Source organism: Mastigoproctus giganteus, chromosome 7 (genome assembly GCF_048544385.1).
Source record: "Mastigoproctus giganteus isolate SK-2022 chromosome 7, ASM4854438v1, whole genome shotgun sequence".
Classification (NCBI taxonomy): Eukaryota; Metazoa; Arthropoda; class Arachnida; order Uropygi; family Thelyphonidae; genus Mastigoproctus; species Mastigoproctus giganteus.
Genome location: NC_143581.1, coordinates 216601129 through 216618877, shown reverse-complemented (window position 1 = coordinate 216618877; position 17749 = coordinate 216601129). Strand labels below are relative to the sequence as shown.

The following is a 17749-nucleotide window of genomic DNA, read 5'->3' as shown; positions in this document are numbered from 1 at the left end:
GCAATGTACGTATAGTGTTCAGGGGATCTTCAAAAGATTTATATGAAAATGGAAACTTTTTAAAACTTGCTGAAACAATTGCTAACTTTGATCCAGCTGTGGCAGAACATATTCACCATATTCAGAAATCTCAATCGAAAAATATCGTGCATTATTTGGGTGATCAAATACAAAATGATATTATTGAAATAATTTCACAAAATATTAGATAAAATACAAGAAATTTTTTTTTTTTTTTATGTGAACCCCAAACATGAGAGGTATTAGAACCTATAGTACTTAGTACTGTGCTTGGGTTGGAGGTTGAGAAGACGAAAAAAGATATTTGTTGACATTGTACTTGAACTTCTGTAGATTGTAATTTTCAGGAAATACATATGAAGGAAGGTTGTTCCAGAAAACGGCAGTTGAATGAATAAATGAGGAAGATGAAAAGTTGGTTCTGTGGGTTTGAAGTTGGACAGTAAATGGATGTTGGCTGGTGGCGGCACGTGTTCGGACTGTTTTGAAAGAGCAGGAATTATAGAAGCCAATTCAGAAGAACAGTGCCCATGGAAGTATCTGTAGAAAAGGCATGCAGCAGAAACAGTACGTCTATGAGAAAGCGAGTGGAGAGACTCTGAGAGAGGTTTTGGGGGCACCACCCCAGATGTGGGAACAATATTCCATGGCAGGGCAGATTTGCGATTTATACAGAGTGAGCAGCTGTTTGGAAGAAAAGTAACGCCGAGAGCGAAAGAGAAAACCAAGTTTTTTAGATGCAGAGGAAGTAATGTTTGTAATGTGCTTGTGCCAAGAGAGATTAGAAGTCAGGGTAAACCCCAAAAGAGGGGTGGATGGGATCTATCCAGTTATATTAAAGGAGGCAGCAAAGGAAGTAAGCAAACCCTTAGCCATAATTATGAGAGCTTCCTTGGACTCAGGGGAGGTACCCATGGACTGGAGATGTGCAAATGTGACCCCAATTCACAAAGGAGGATCAAAGGCTGACACAAGTAATTATAGACCTGTGAGTTTAACTTCTGTTCCCAGAAAATTAATGGAGGCACTGCAGGATCATCTAGACAAGACTTCAGTTATAGCTTGGACACAGCATGGTTTTGTTAAGGGGAAGTCTTGCCTGACCAATTTGATTGGATACTATGATGCAGTCACAAAAGAACTGGATGCAGGGAATAACTTTGATATTATATACTTGGATCTTAGAAAGGCTTTTGATACTGTTGCACATGGAAGACTGCTGCACAAATTGGAGCAGTGTGGCATTGGAGGCAAATTGCTGCTATGGATAAAGGGGTGGTTGAGGGGGGAGAAGACAGAGAGTGGTAATCAATGGACACTGCTCATCATGGACTAATGTTATTAGTGGAGTCCCTCAGGGTTCAGTATTGGGTCCTTTATTGTTTTCTGTATTTATAAATGATATTGATGATGGTATATCAAGCTTAATGTCCAAGTTTGCAGATGATACGAAGGTTGGCAGGGTTGTCAAGGACACTACTGACACTATGCTGCTGCAACACGATCTGGAAAGGTTGAGCAGATGGGCTGAGAGGTGGCAAATGAAGGTTAACATTGACAAATGTAAAGTACTACATATGGGAAACAGTAACCCCAGAGCAACGTATCAAATCTGTGGTACTACACTGACAATGGTAGAGAATGAAAGGGACCTGGGGGTGGTTGTGCAGGCAGATATGAAGTTCTTTGAGCAGTGCAGACGAGCTGCAAGAGTAGCTCATGGTGTATTGTCAATGATATATAGGAATTTTAATAGCAGGGATAAGGAGGTGATTATTCCCTTGTATAAGGCAATGGTCAGGCCACACCTAGAGTACTGTATACAGGTCTGGAGGCCTCATTTCAAGAAGGATGTAGAGCTGCTGGAACGAGTACAGAGAGAAGGGCAACAAGATTAGTGAATGGAACAAAGGGGTGCTCTTACGAAGAAAGGCTTAAGTTTTGCAAATTACAGTGTCTGGAGACTAGGCACCTGCGAGGTGATCTGATTGAGGTGTACAAAGCCTTGAATGGTTTGAGCATACTCAATGCTGATGGGATTTTTCCTCTTTGCTCAGACTAATCACCTGAGAGGGCATAAATTCAAATTGAGGAAAGACAGATGTAGGATAGATGTGCGGAAATTTGCCTTTAGCCAGTGGGTGGTTGGTAGGTGGAACAGACTTCCATCCCTCGTCGTGGAAGTTGATAGCCTAAATAAGTTTAAGTCTCAGCTGGACAGGTCTTTCGAACGAACAGAGGGGTGAAGTGGAAGTGGTTATTTTTTATTTATTTATTTTACTTTATTTTTTTTTGGCTGATGCTGCATAAGCTTGCTTTCTTGCATCAAATGCCTCTACTAATGCTAATATCATTTTGCCTAGAAATCGGAGTGTCACTAAAGAGAAGCATAGGAGCAGAAGAATTCTTTTTGCGAGATATAAGACAAGACTGAGTTTTAGAAGGGTTGAAATCAACTAAGTTGTCTTTGCCCAACTTGAGAATTATCTGACGATCGGCATTTAAGGAATTCATAGCAGATTTTCGAGAAGTTGAAGCTGATTGAGCAGGATAAGGTTTATCAAAATGGAAAGTTGAATGCAATGTGCTATCATCAGCAAAACTATGGATAGGATTTCCAGTTAATGGAAGGTCATTAATATACAAGAGGAAAAGAGTGGGGGAAAAGAACTAAACCTTGGGGGACACCGGCATTAATGGAGAAGTTAGAAGCCAGAGAGCATCTACCATCACTCTCAGTGAGCGATCAGAAAGAGAACTGGATAACCAATTACATTGTTTAGAAGACCTTTATGCTAAACACGATCAAAAGCCTTTGAGATATCAAGAGCAACTACCTGTGTTTCACCGAACCTTTCCATTGAATTAGTCCATAAATGGGTAACATAAGCCAGAATATCACCAGTGGATCGACACTGACTTAATCCATACTGGCGATCGTTGATCAGACGGAAGGTTTCTAGGTAGTTTAAGAGTTGGCGGTTAATTGATTTCTCCATTACTTTAGAAAGAGTAGAAGTAATTGCAATGGGACGATAATTGGATGGGAGGGATTTGTCACCCTTTTTAGGAACTGGCTGGATATGAGCAAATTTCCAAGCAGAAGCAAAAACACCTTTGGAATAAGAAAGTGAAAAAAGGCAGCAAAGAATAGGAGTAACTTCAGGAGCACAGGTTTTGAGAACAAGTGGAGAAATACCATCAGGACCTGGAGCTTTCTTAGCATCAAGATTCATCAAAATCCTTCTGATATCCTTTTGACGGAAGACCACAGGAGGCATTGAATGGAGCGTGTTGGGAATGGTGGGAGGTGTTTTACCAAGATCATTAATACATGAGCTGGAAGAAAAATGGGATGCTAGCAGGTCAGCTTTATCCTTGGCTGAAGTGACAACAGAACCATCTGGTTTGGACAGAGGTGGGAGCAGAGAGGGGCAAAAGTTGCAGCCAATAGCTTTGGCAAGAGACCAGAATGCTCGGCTATCATTAGGGCAAGAAGCAAGTTTTCTACTCTTAGCCTGTTCAAACTCTAGTTTGGACTGATTAATAACTGCTTTACAATTGTTGTGAGCTTTGGTGTAGGCAGAAAATGAAACTAAAGAATTAGAAACAAGCCAATTACGATATGCAACATTTTTCTCTTGAACAGCCTTAGCACATTTATTGGAAAACCAAGGTTTAGATAAAGGACGAGATTTTAAAGTGGAGTGTGGGATAAAGGATTCCATTCCTGCAAGAATAATTTCACTGACACGATCTGAACAAACGTTGACATCAGAAGTTTTGAAACAGTAATCCGACCAAGGAAAAGAAGAAAAGAAGTCTCGCAGGTCATCCCATTTTGCATTCTTATAATGCCAAACAACACGAGGTTGGGAATAGCCATGAGATAAAAAGCTATATATTTTGCTAAAATCAGTGAAGACGAAAATAAAATTAATCCAGTAGGTACTTGTAAAATGCTCCAAAAAAAAAAAAAAAAAAGAAAAAAAAAAAGGATTGATACACAAGAAAACTCTTGAATGTCTACAAAATATCACGGAATATTGTAAAGAAAGCAGTCCAAAAATTTCTTGATTCCGCTAATAATATGGCTGCTATTATTGGCATTGAAGAAGATTCGTTGCCAGAAGTAAGCGCTGTAAGGAAAAAGATTGACAAAACGTAATTTCAATTGTGAAAATAGAGATGAAACATTTGCATTAGTAGAGGCATATGATGCAAGAAAGCAAGCTTGTACAGCATCAGCCAAAAAAAAAAAAAATTTCCATTTCACACAACCTAAACGTTTGTCCGGTTCTTCCTTGAATTTATTTAAGATATCAACTTCCAATGAAAAATTTATAGTAAACTTTAAAGTACAGTATTAATGACCGAAATGAATAATATAGCAATGGCTTAATTTATCAGTACTCCCCTCATGAGATGAGGTGAGGTGAGTAACGATAAATTAAGCCATTGCTATATTATTGATTTGAGCCATCAACTTCCAGAACGACAGATGGAAGTTTGTTTCAGCAGTACTACCCGCTGGCTAAAGGCAAATTTCTGAGCATTGAGCATCTATTCTACAACTGTCCTTCCTCAATATGAATTTATGCCCCCTCTGGTTTGTAATCGGAGTAAGAGTTTGTTTGTTTGTTATTTGGTTTTTAAGAGCATTAGCAACTAAGGCCATATTGCTCCGGGATTTGCGGTGGTCATTCCCTGACCTTTCCGCATCCTCCGTATTTGGTGGTGACGGGCTCGAACCCCAGTCTAATCAAGAAGCATGTACTACGCACTGCTGCTCCTTTCCACTTGGCTACAGAGGCGCCCGGAGGAAGAGGAAGAATCCGATCAGAATTGAGCCTGGCCAACTCATTCAAGGCCTTATACACCTCAATCAGATCACTTCACAGGTGCCTGGTCTCTAGACACTGCAATTTACAGAATTTAAGCCTTTCTTAGTAAGAGCACCCCTTCGTTCTCCTCACCAATCTTGTTGCCCTTCTCTGTACTCATTCTCCAGACCTGTACGCAGTACTCTAAATCACCTTATACATGTGATTTAGAATCAAAGTAATAATCAGCTCCTCCTTACTAGCAAAATTCCTGTATATCATTGAATACAATTTCTATCTAAATGTCTCTGGATCGTCCCAGGTTAGTAAAATCATATTTTACTAACCTGATAAGCTATTTTGACACATTTTTTCATAAGCTGGATGTAGGGAACAATTTCAACATGGTTTATTTGGATTTTAGCAAGGCATTGAACTCAGCTCCTCATGAGGAGTTGTATAAGCTGGAAAATGTTGGAATTACTGGAAGATTCTAAGAGGGATTGTAGGGGGTGGCTGCAGGGCAGAGGGTTGTGATTAATGGATATTCAGGATAGTTACCTATGTGAGGAGGGAACCACATTAGTCTGTCTTCTTATGTACATTTTCTTTTTTTATGGCCAGTGCAGCAAAAGCCTGTAGCTTCCATGACTTATATGGCTAACACTAATAGTTCTCAGAGTCTGCACATGAAGAATGTCGATCATAGTTATTCTTGAAGAGGTTAAGATCTATCAAGTGCAGACTTTATAGATGTGATAATGGGCAACTACTGAACTTGATACTTTGTCATAATTTAAATTTAATTAATTTCATGTTCAACTTTAATATTTGTTATTTCATACCAACTGCAATAAAAACTTCTTTTCCCTGCTAATATCACACCCATCAACTGATGGGCATGATATGAGGTGACATGTGGTTAGGTGATGTGTGTGGTGAAGACTGGATAATTCATATCACTTCTTTCCACTATTGTTTACCTGACAAAACTAGAAAATAAAGACAGGCTTAAATTTTGGGTAGTATACAACTCTTACTCTTCACTTTATGAATAAGAAATATATCTAGTAATAAATCTGAAATATATCTATCTTAAACTAGTTTCTCACAAAACCAGTTAAATACATTGTTTTCAATAGTGTTATTTTAAATTATATGATAAGTATTTCTTATTAAAATACATTTCGCTTTCCAGATAAAAAGTATCCCACCATTTTTAAACTAGAACTGAAGGTTTGTTTGTTTGTTATTTGGTTTTTAGGATCATTAGCAACTAAGGCCATATTGCTCTGGGATATGCGGTGGTCATTCCCTGACCTTTCCGCATCCTTTGTATTTGGTGGTGACGGGCTCGAACCCCGGTCTAATCAAGAAGTGTGTGCTATGCACTGCTGCTCCTTCCCACCTGGCTACGGAGGGGCCAGAACTGAAGGATCAGAGTTTTAATTTATATATTTTGACTTGTATAGTCTCATCTTTCTTTCTTTTATGTGTTTATTTTTTCATTAGTATGCAAGGTGTATTTTTATTCAATTTATTAGTGCCTATATTTATTATTGGCACTAACTGAATGAGTATTGCATTGGTAGTCTGCATATATTAGACATACCTTTACCTAAGTATATAGTATTGTATATTGTATATAATTTTTGTGATTTTATAAATATTTATTCATTTAATTGTTGAAAAACAATAATATACAATATTAATATTTTTAAAAAAATTTATTTATTTTATGATAAAATTTTATACAAACTTCAATACAGTTTAAATAATTTACCCATCTGACAATCATTATATATATATATATATATATATATACACACACACACACACACATATATATACATATTTATCTATATGAATGTATGTATAATGCTGATATATATTATACATAAATATGTACACACTCATACAGAAGAAAAAATGTATATCTCCAGATACGTATGTATTACACACACACACACATTATCATTTTTACCTAAAAACTAAATATCAGTGACTTTATACAATCATTTTATACACAGATAATGTTGAAATTTATTATCAGAAAAGACTTGAGTTGTCACTGCCTAATGCCACTGCTCAAGGCACAAAACATTTTCTGGAATAATAAGTTCTGCATAGAAGAACTGAAGATTTCTTATCGGCTTAATTTTACTTTTTTTTATATACTGTACATGATTCTTTCAAACTATACAGAAATAACGTCCCACCAGACAATTCAAGTTCATTGTTGGAGCCATCACATTATATTCTCTGAAACACCTTTTAAGAACACTTTCTCCCATATAACAGAATAACGAGCCATTCAAAAATAGTCCAGAGAATTTTCCTTTCTAGACTTCAAGTTTTGCCAAGCTTGACTAAGTTACACATGGAAGGCAAAATTTCCATTATTCTATCTGCCAGTAGTAGTTCTAGAGTGAGAAGACTGTAAAAGATAGCAAATTTTAATTACAGTATTTTAATTTCAAAATAAAATTACAAAATTTTCAGCTAAAAATATTACACACACACACACCGTATGGTTATAAGCACATGCTTTGGGGCCTATGACACATAGCCTTGCTACTACTGTAATACAATTGGTTTTGACTGGCATTTTGTGCTCGTAAGTGTAATCCCTTGTACTCCTATTATTTTTGTTAGCTAGCATCACCAATTTGAAGATGTTTTCACCAAACATTAAAACACACAAAAAAAATGGCTATAACCCAGAAATCAGCTTTCATTAGACTAGAAAATATAAATGTTATATTAAAGTAGAACAGTTCAAAAAATAATATGTTCTTTAAACTGTTAAATTATAAACACAATATGGAAAGAAATCTGTTATGATCATTTACAGTTAAAAAAAAATCTCAAGGAAGAGCCTGCCCCTCTGATATTTGCTAACTAGGTTGCAATCAAAAAAGATCTTCCTCGGTAAATTCCTCCCACTGCTAGGCTTTGAACCCAAACCGATCCAATGTACAGTAAGTAAGAAATCCCTTCTAACCATAAATAGACTTGTATTACTAACAAGTCCTTGACTACTGTTCAGAGATAAAAGTACACAATAAAACCTCATAAATTTGGCACTTTTTAAAAATTTTACATAAAAAAAAAAAAAAAAAAACAACAGAAATTATATTTGAAGTTCAGTACTCCATTGAGTTTGGTTGTTTTGGCAACTGTACACTATATACAAACTGGGAAGCTTTGCCACAGCTTCTTGTAGCAGTGCGTTACCCAATATCAATCATAGATAAGAAAGTTGATAATCAAAATATGAATTGTAAAATTTTGAAAGGTTAGCTATAGCAGAGGTTACAATTCAGCTTGTAATTTAGAAGGTTTGTTTCTTCAATTATACAGCATATCACTTGACTAAAGAATTTTTTTGAACAACGCATTCCACATTCCTAGCCATAAATTAAAACAAATAAATAAAAATTGTTCTTATTTTAAGTTTATATACCATACAGTGTGACTGACAGTAGCCATCAGTTGTGATTAGGAGCAACCAACGAGAGTCATACATCAAAGAGTGATGTAAGCCTCTCATTGGTTCATCAACATTAGTTGATGAATTCCAATCATGTCACAGTACAAATTTAATCAATATTGAAAAACATTCTGGTTACAGAAAAATTTCCTGTGACTGAATATAATATATAATGACTGGACTGAAACAGTAGCAATTATTGGCACAATAATTGCCACTGTTTCAGTCCATGACATACAATAACAGTAATGGTGGAAATGTCTTGTCACTCTGTCAGAACAGTGCGTAATCTTTCTACAATAGTTGATGATCTATGCAGCAGTTCTGTGAAGTATTAGGCTTAAAAATCCAGAAAGGGCTAAGTCCCAACATTGCAGGATTTATGAGGTTCCACTGAATTCATTGTAAATTTTAGATTTTTATACTTGCGTATGTCTCTCTTTGACTCAGATCTTCGTGTAATATCCCTAAGTTAAAATAATAATTGAAAACAGTTTATTCCTACACTTTAAGCTCCTCGCTGGACAAATAATATATTTTAACGGAGATAATTCGCACCTAAGAAGAAATTATAAAGAAATGAAATTATAGAAGAATGACTAAGAACCAATCTGTAAAGATGTGCTCAAAATGTCATTAATGAAAAAAGGGCAACATTGCTTAGTAGTTAGGTAGAGATTTTTACTCTTTTGTGTAATTAGAATTCAAATACACAATAAATTAAAAACTAAAGCTCAAATTTATATAGAATTAATAAAGCTAAAGCTCAGTGTGCAAATACAAAGTAATCCTACACAAATTGTATTTTTAAATAAAATACAATTTGTGTAAGATTACTTCTCTTGCATAAGTTATAATATTTTAAAATGAGGGATATGAACCATTTTTGGTTCATATCCCTCAAATCTAAAGGCATTAATTATACCAATTAATACCTTTATCCAACCTTGGCTGAAAAACGATGCAGTATCTTAGAGAAGAGGGTTAGAAGTATTGTTGAATGTAACCATGGGGAACAATCAGGTTTCAGATCAAAGAGTAGATATGAGGAGCAAATATACACACATGCAATGGAAACATAAGAATTTGTTCATCTTGAAAAAAGCATATGATGAAGTACTTAGAAATCTGCTCTCTCAAATTAAAAAAATATATATGTCAATAAGGATAAATTTTTGTTCAAACAAAAATTTATCTACTTTTATACAAACAAAAAGTTTGTATAAAAGTAGAAAATCTAGTTTTCTAGTGATGAAAGAAGCATTGTAAAATGGTTAAACATCAAGCTTGGAGAGAGAGAGGCAGAGCTACATGTTATTGCAAATAAAGGTAAATAGTTTGGGAAATGTAAAAATTATATTATTATTATATGTGGATGATACTCTGCTGTTAAATAATAACCTGCAAGATTTTAAAGGACTACTGAATATATTAGATGAAGAGAATTTGGCATGAAAATTACTTACATAAAAACAAAAATTACACACTTTTTTAAGTTTGAGAGAGCCAAGGAAAATTTGGAGTGTAGAATAAATAACCAAAAAATTGCAACAGCTAGACCATATTAAAAATGAGGAAATGAGAAAAAAATCTTGAAATACCAAATATCCAATCAAAGGTAAATGAGACACTTATGGTGTATGGACATTTAAGAAAGGTTGGATTACCTAAGCAGATATTTGATGCAAAAATAAACGTTAATAGACTGAGAAACAAACTTAAGAAAGCATTAAAAGAAGAGGGCTTGCTATGGCTGAAGATCTATCAGAAAATAGAACAGCATAGAAAAAGATAGTGAATGGAAGGCTGATAGTCCAGAATTATATATATATATATTTTTTTTTAATGAAAACACCAAACATGAGAGATATTAGAACCTATAGAACTTAGTACTGTGCATTGGGTGGTGGTTGAGAAGACCAAAGAAGCTATTTATTGACATTAGACTTGAACTTCTGTAAACTGTAATTTTCAGGAAATATGTACGAAGGAAGGTTGTTCCAGAAACAGCAGTTGAATGAATAAACGAGGAAGATGAAAAGTTGGTTCTGTGAGTTTGAAGTTGGACAGTAAATGGACGGCTGGTGGTGGCACGTGTTCAGACTGTTTTGAAAGAGAGAGAGCAGGAATTATAGAAGCCAATTCAGAAGAACAGTGCCCAGGGAAGTATCTGGAGAAAAGGCATGCAGCAGAAACAGTATGTCTATGAGATGGAGTGGAGAGACTCTGTTAGAGATGAGTCATTAATTAACCTAACTGCCCTATTCTGAATGGAATCTAGAAGCTTGAGAGAAGTTTTGGGGACACTGCCCTAGATGTGGGAACAATATTCCATGGTGGGGCAGATTTGCGATTTGTACAGAGTAAAGAGAGAAAGTAACGCCAAGAGCAAAAGAGAAAACCACGTTTTTTAGATGCAAAGGAAGCAATATTTGTAATGTACTTGTGCCAAGAGAGGCACAAGGCTCTCTTGAATAAGACAGGATAATAAGTGAGATGTAAGACAGAACTGAGTTTTTGAAGGATTGAAATCAACAAAGTTGTCTTTGCCCCACTGGAGAATTACCTGGAAATTGCCATTTAAGGAATTGGTAGCAGAAGTTGAAGCTGATTGAGCAGGGCAAGGTTTCTCAAACTGGAAAGTGGAATGCAGTGTGCTATCATCGGCAAAACTATGGATAGGATTTCCGGTCAATGGAAGCGGGTCATTAATATACAAGAGTTAGTTATTTGGTTTTTAGGAGCATTAGCAACTAAGGCCATATTGCTCCGTGAATATGCGGTGGTCATTCCTGACCTTTCCGCATCCTCCGTATTTGGTGGTGACGGGCTCGAATCCCGGTCTAATCAAGAAGCGTGTGCTATGCACTGCTGCTCCTTCCCACATGGCTACGGAGGCGCCAATATACAAGAGGAAAAGAGTGGGGGAAAGAACTGAACCTTGGGGGATACCAGCAGTAGTGGAGAAGTTAGAAGACAGAGAGCCATCACCCTGAGTGAGCGATCAGAAAGAGAAAACTGGATAACCAATTGCAAAACACAGTTGGCAAACCATAAGATGGAAACTTGATTAGAAGTTTATGCCAAACACGATTGAAAGCCTTTGAGATGTCAAGAGCAACTGTTTCACTGAACTTTTCCATTGAATTAGTCCATAAATGGGTAACATAAGCCAGAATATATCCTGATGGAATCCACACTGGCAATCATTAATCAGACGGAAGGTTTCTAGGTAGCTTAAGAGTTGGCAGTCAATTGATTTCTCCATTACTTTAGAAAGAATAGAAGTAATTGCAATGGGACGATAATTGGATGGGAGGGATTTGTCACCCTTTTTAGAAACTGGTTGGATATGAGCAAATTTCCAAGCAGGAGGAAAAACACCTTTGGAATAAGAAAGTGAATTGAGCGTGTTGGGATATAATTTGAATTGAGCGTGTTGGGAATGGCGGGAGGTGTTTTACCAAGATCATTAATACATGAGTTTGAAGAAAAATGGGATGCTAGCAGGTCAGCTTTATCCTTGGCTGATGTGACAATAGAACCATCTGGTTTGGACAGAGGTGGGAGCAGAGATGGGCAAAAGTTGCGGCCAATTGCTTTGACAAGAGACCAGAATGCTCGGCTGCCATTAGGGTAAGACGCAAGCCTACTCTTAGCCTGTTCAAACTCTAGTTTGGACTGATTAATAACTGCTTTACAATTGTTGCAAGCTTTGGTGTAGGCAGAAAATGAAACTGAAGAATTAGAAACAAGCCGATTACAATATGCAACGTTCTTCTCTTGAACAGCCTTAGCATATTTATTGGAAAACCTAGGTTTAGATGAAGGACGAGATTTTAAAGTGGAGTGTGGGACAAAGGATTCCATTCCTGCAAGAATAATTTCGCTGACACAATCTGAGCAAATGTTGACATCAGAAGTTTGGAAACAGTAATCTGACCAAGGAAAAGAAATCTTGCAGGTCATCCCATTTTGCATTCTTGTAATGCCAAACAATACGAGGTTGGGAATAGCCATGAGATAAAGGCTCCATTGGAGAAGAAACAATCACCAAGTTGTGATCTGAGTGGCCTGAAGGATCACTCATTTTGAGCTTGTACTTAGAAGGGTTGTTTGTGAAAAAAAGATCAAGCGTATTAGCTGTATGGTTATGATTGTCTGGTATTCTGGTACATAAATGAACAATCTGTGTGAGGTCACTATTAATTGCAAAAGCCTCAGCATCTCGACCAGCCAGGTCTTTGTGACTAGAGAACGGAAGCCAGCTGGAGTTTTCAACATTAAAATCACCAAGGAAAATTACCTTACTGTTAGGAAAGTTAGCCTGGAGAAAATCAAGTTGCAAAGAGAGGAAGTCAAAGAGCTCCAAGTGATTAGTGGAGTTGGGAGAACGGTAGAGACAACAGATGAATGTGACAGAATGAGGTAGAGAGATTTTAAGCCAGAGAAGATCAAAAAGAGGATATTCCAAATTACCAAGTCTCTGACAAGAGAAATCGGATCGGACATATGTACAAGTACCACCTTTGAGGCAAAAGGAATCATACAGCGAATACTGTATGGGCAACTGAGATGAGCAGTGGTTGAATCAACCGATAACTGAGATTCTGTCAGAAAAAGTACATGGGATTTGGCAGACTGTAAGTGGAAATGAACTAGGAAGTGTTTGAGAGGTTTAGATCTTTTCACAGATGTTTGCTCTATTAGTCTGACAATTTATGGTGTATTCAATAGTAAGAAAAAGTGGGTGGGATATGCTGTATGAAGTAATGAAATTTTTGGATATGGCGTACACATGGTAAGAATATACCCAGATTGTCGACATACGCAGTACTCAGAGGGAGTCAGAGTAGCTTATGCAGGGGGCCTTGACAATGCCCCCCCCCAAGTGAACTCCCTCAGTCACTATCTGGCAGAGTAGAGGTAGCAAGATTATACACTAGCTGATCTGGCAGCCTCCCAGAGAGTTACCAATAGGTATGGTCTGGTGTACTAACTAGCGGCCGGCCTGCGAACACCGTTTTAGAGCTGTACCCTCGAAATGTAAGGAAGCCTGGACCGGAACTTAGCTCTGGTGACTAAACATGGGTTCCACCACTTCAAGCCTCCAATAAGCAAAGTGGTGGTATTGCACCAGTTGATGAGAGTCATCTACCACCTAGTATTGCCTAGTAGCACAGAGGGGCGGCATTCTTCCATTGGTGTGGGTACCATACCTCGACCACTGCTTACGTTGGTTCACACCTGGGTGGTCACCCACAGTGTACTTGTGCACAGGGATTATATATCTAGGATTACTAACAGTCCCACCATTGTGAAGGTGCAAGCGGAGGATTTGGCTGTCACAGACCATCCAGATTTCGCTGAAATCGGGTCCACTTGTCTTGAGTGTCACCCAAATATCAGTTACATCACCATTTTGGACTCCCAAGGTACCAAGTACAGCTTGTCTGCCCTATCTGAGAGAATGTCTGCGACAATCTCAAGGAGCAATTAGTTTTTACTACAATAGTGATCTACATACACTATATATAACAGATGTGGATGATGATGACTGTGGTGGCCTGGTATACTTGCTTAAATTTATTAATTGATAAATTTAAATAAATTAGAATATTATGTAACTTTTAATAAATTACAATTAAACGTGTTAACTTTTTAATTCATACATCTATATTACTGTTTTAAATTAATTATTAATTACCACTTTTAAAGATATTATTTTGAAGATTTAGATTTGAAAAAGGGTTTTGCAGCCAAAAAAGGACTGGAAAGCACTGTTCTACAGTGTTAAGTTTACTGATTTCATAATATGAACCTGTTTACTTTCACAGTTTCACCTTCAAATTTTTCTTGCAAGTTGATTTTTTTAATCCACTGTATTTTGAATTAACAAAGCTTTCCTGTAATATTTCAAATATTCCTAAAGCAGAAAAAATATCCTTACCTGAGGTGAAAAAATAGGCATATGTGCTTGGCTCATTACAGAAGGGTTCAAAAGGAGAGGCACTGCGGGAGCTGATAAAGCAAGTGATACTACAGGATTGGAAGCTGTGATCTGAGAACACTGGGAAGAGGCATGTGATAGGGGAAGTACTGGTGGATGAAGAATAACTGAAGGAGCTGTAGGCAGTTCAGAAGAAGCAGAAAAAGGACCAGGAGAAGTAGAATTGGCTATTGGGCCATTTATGTCTACAAACATTTTAAAAATTAAAGACACAATATTAATGATGATATAAAAATATATTATTGTATTTTCTTAAATATAGAATAATGTGCACAGGTATATAATAATCATAGTATAGTTATTAGCTTTATGTTTTCATAATTTATATCCAATACCAACAGATATATCTAAAAGTTTTCACATTCACATTATCCTTTGGACATTGTTTTCAATTCCCAAAGGATAATGTGAATAAGAAATGTCAATTCTAGAGGCCATATGGCAGGTAGATGGAGGTGGAGATGTGCCATGTTTCGACTGTGAACGGTATTGTTTTGATTTAGGATCACAGTGCTGAATCCAGACTCAGTCTTAGTGATTAATTTGCTTAAATTTTTTTAAAAATTCTAATATGGTAGGCATTTTAGAAGCAAATATAGATGTCAGATTGAGTTTGCTTTTGTTCAGAAGTAGGCAATGGGACTCAATACCAAGAAACAAGTATCATTTCTAAATGGTCTTTTAAATAGTTTGCACACTCCTATAACTAATATTCCAGGCCACAGAAAGTTTTCTGACTATAATTCATCTCTTTTCGAGGATGATAGCATATGCTGTACAAACAGTCACATTAGTTGTTGATAATGATGGACATCCTTGGACAGTGTCATGTTGTGTGCTGTTTCTTATATCTTTGGCTGTTGCAGCAGATTCCTCATAGGATTTTTGCAAATGTTCTAATGTTTCTGTTGTTGCTCAGTAGGCCACTGAATTTCACACTAGGTTCCTGTTCGGTCATTACTTTTCCTGTGGGTATGTTATCCTTGCTTAAGATTGATTATTTAGGTTTTCAGAAATTATTAGACCTACTGAGGCAAAAAAAAAAAAAAAAAAAGATAGAGATAAATGTCTAATAGGTTTAAATGTATATAGTTTTAATTAACTCACTCATGCATGTTTCTGAAATGCATATGTTCCTGAAATTTTGAAGTTTTGGAAGAATGAAAACTTTGTATTAAAACTTTGTATGTTTTAAATATTAACATCATGACAAAAAATTGAAAAAAAAAAAAAAAAAAAAAATTAAAAACAAATGGCAATTTCCATTATATCTATACATTTTTTGAATTTGATTCGATTTCATTTAGTTATAGCTCTACATTTCAATGAATTTATTCAATTTCAGCTTTTTGAATTAACTCAATTTTGAATTGGACAACTGACACTAAGTGGCAATCTCTTCTGAATTCCGAAACTATTTTCTTGTAATTATTATAGACTGTGTCTACAATTACTTGGAAGCACAGATGAGATATAGCAATACCTACTTGAAGGTTTTCAAGACAATTTATAAAAAAAACAGACACATTATCTGAAATGACCTTCAAAATGCATACATACATATTGCAGGGAATGCACATGGAAATCATATATACAGCTAGGTCACAATTAATGCGAGTTCGAATAATGCAATATTCGATTTAGTGTGAATTGTATAACAATACCAGATCGCATTTAATGCGAACCAAAATTCAGTTAATGCGAGGCTAGCTACGCTAGCCTCGCATTAGATTATTAGCCTCTAATGTGAGACTAATCGTCTTGCATTAGAAGCTGCTACACTTGTTTATCTTCGTGTGTGCATGCGCTACTGCCTGTTGTAATATTTAGTTTTCTTGATTTGCTTTAATCATTTTAAGAAAATGGACAAAAGGAAGATTCCTTCAGATAAAAACACTACGAGCACAAAAAAGAAGAGGCTCATTATTAGATTAGAGAAAAAATTGATGTGGTTCAACAACATGAACTTGGTCATAGCAACTCTAAAATAGGACGAGATGTCGGAATGCCTGAATCTACGGTACAGAATATTATAAAACATACAAAGGAAACAAAAAAAAAAAATGTAAAGTTGCATCAGCTTTTTGTGGTTTGCAAACATCTACAAGGAATAGAAGTATTACTATGATAGAAATGGAGAGTCTTTTAACTGTATGGATTGAGGATTGCAATCAAAAACGCATTTCCCTTAGCAGAGCAGCCATTCAGACAAAAGGTTTAAATTTGTTTAAGAGAGTGAACGAAAAAAATAATGAAGTAGAAGAAACATTTAGTGCAAGTGCTGGTTGGTTTGATCGATTTAAAAATAAGAGTTCAGCTGCATAATGTTAAAATTACCGGTGAGGTAGCCAGTGCAGATGAGGATGCAGCATCTAAATATCCTGATGTTTTAAAAAAAATAATCAAAGATGATCAGTGTATCCTGGTGGATACACTGATCAAAAAATATTTAATGTGGATGAAACTGGTTTATTCTGGAAAAGGATGCCTTGTAGAACTTACATTTCTAAGAAAGAAAAAACTCAACCTGGATTTAAAGTGTCTAAAGATCGCCTAACACTTTTATTTGGAGGCAATGTTCAAGGCGATTTTAAATTCAAACTGATGCTTGTTTATCAGTCTCCAAATCCTCACGCTCTAAAAGGCTACAACTATAGATCACTTCCAGTTGTTTGGCAATCAAATAAGAAAGCATGGGTGACCCAAGCTGTGTTCACTGACTGGTTTTCAAGCTATTTTTGCCCAGCTGTTGAAAAATATTGCAAGGAAAGCAACATTGCATTTAAATTTCTACTAATTTGTTCTACTAATAATGCTCCAGTCATCCAACTACACTCAGTTCATTATGTGAAAATGTAAAAATCATTTTTTTGTCGCCAAACAATGTCTTTGATGCAGCCCATGGATCAAGGAACCATCGCAACATTTAAGGCCTACTACATAAAAAAAAACATTTGAACAGGCAATTGCTAAAACTACAGGAGATGATGAAATTTCCTTAACAGAGTTCTTTAAAAATTATAACATCAGACATGGAATAGAAAATATTCAGCATACTTTAGCATTAGTAGAGGCATACGATGGAAGAAAGCAAGCTTATGCAGCATCAGCCAAAAAAAACCACTCCCATTTCACCCCTCCATTCATTTCAAATGCCTGTCCAGCTCAGCCTTAAATTTATTTAGACTATTAGCTTCCACAACAAAAGGTGGAAGCCTGTTCCACCAATCAACTACCCGCTGGCTATAGGCAAATTTCCGTACATCTATTCTACAACGATCTTTCCCCGATTTGAAACTGTGCCCCCCCCAGGTTCTTAGTCTGAGCAAGAGGAAGAATCCCATCAACATTCAGCTTGCTCAACCCATTCAAGGCCTTATACATCGCAATCAGATCACCTTG

General features: G+C 36.3%; 1 protein-coding gene across 3 annotated transcripts in view; it reads right to left on the bottom strand.

The window, feature by feature from the left end:
- Nucleotides 1-6914: 6914 nt before the first annotated feature.
- Nucleotides 6915-17749, bottom strand: part of garz (Sec7 domain-containing protein garz) — a 229355-nt gene continuing 218520 nt past the window's right edge. For all 3 annotated transcript variants that reach the window (XM_090378119.1, XM_090378118.1, XM_090378120.1), the window contains exons 33-34: nt 14288-14532; nt 6915-7281 (exon numbers count right to left, since the gene is read on the bottom strand). In XM_090378119.1, the coding sequence (XP_090234245.1) occupies nt 7249-7281; nt 14288-14532 (278 nt within the window). In that variant the 3' untranslated portion in view covers nt 6915-7248. The remainder of the gene's footprint in view (nt 7282-14287; nt 14533-17749) is intronic.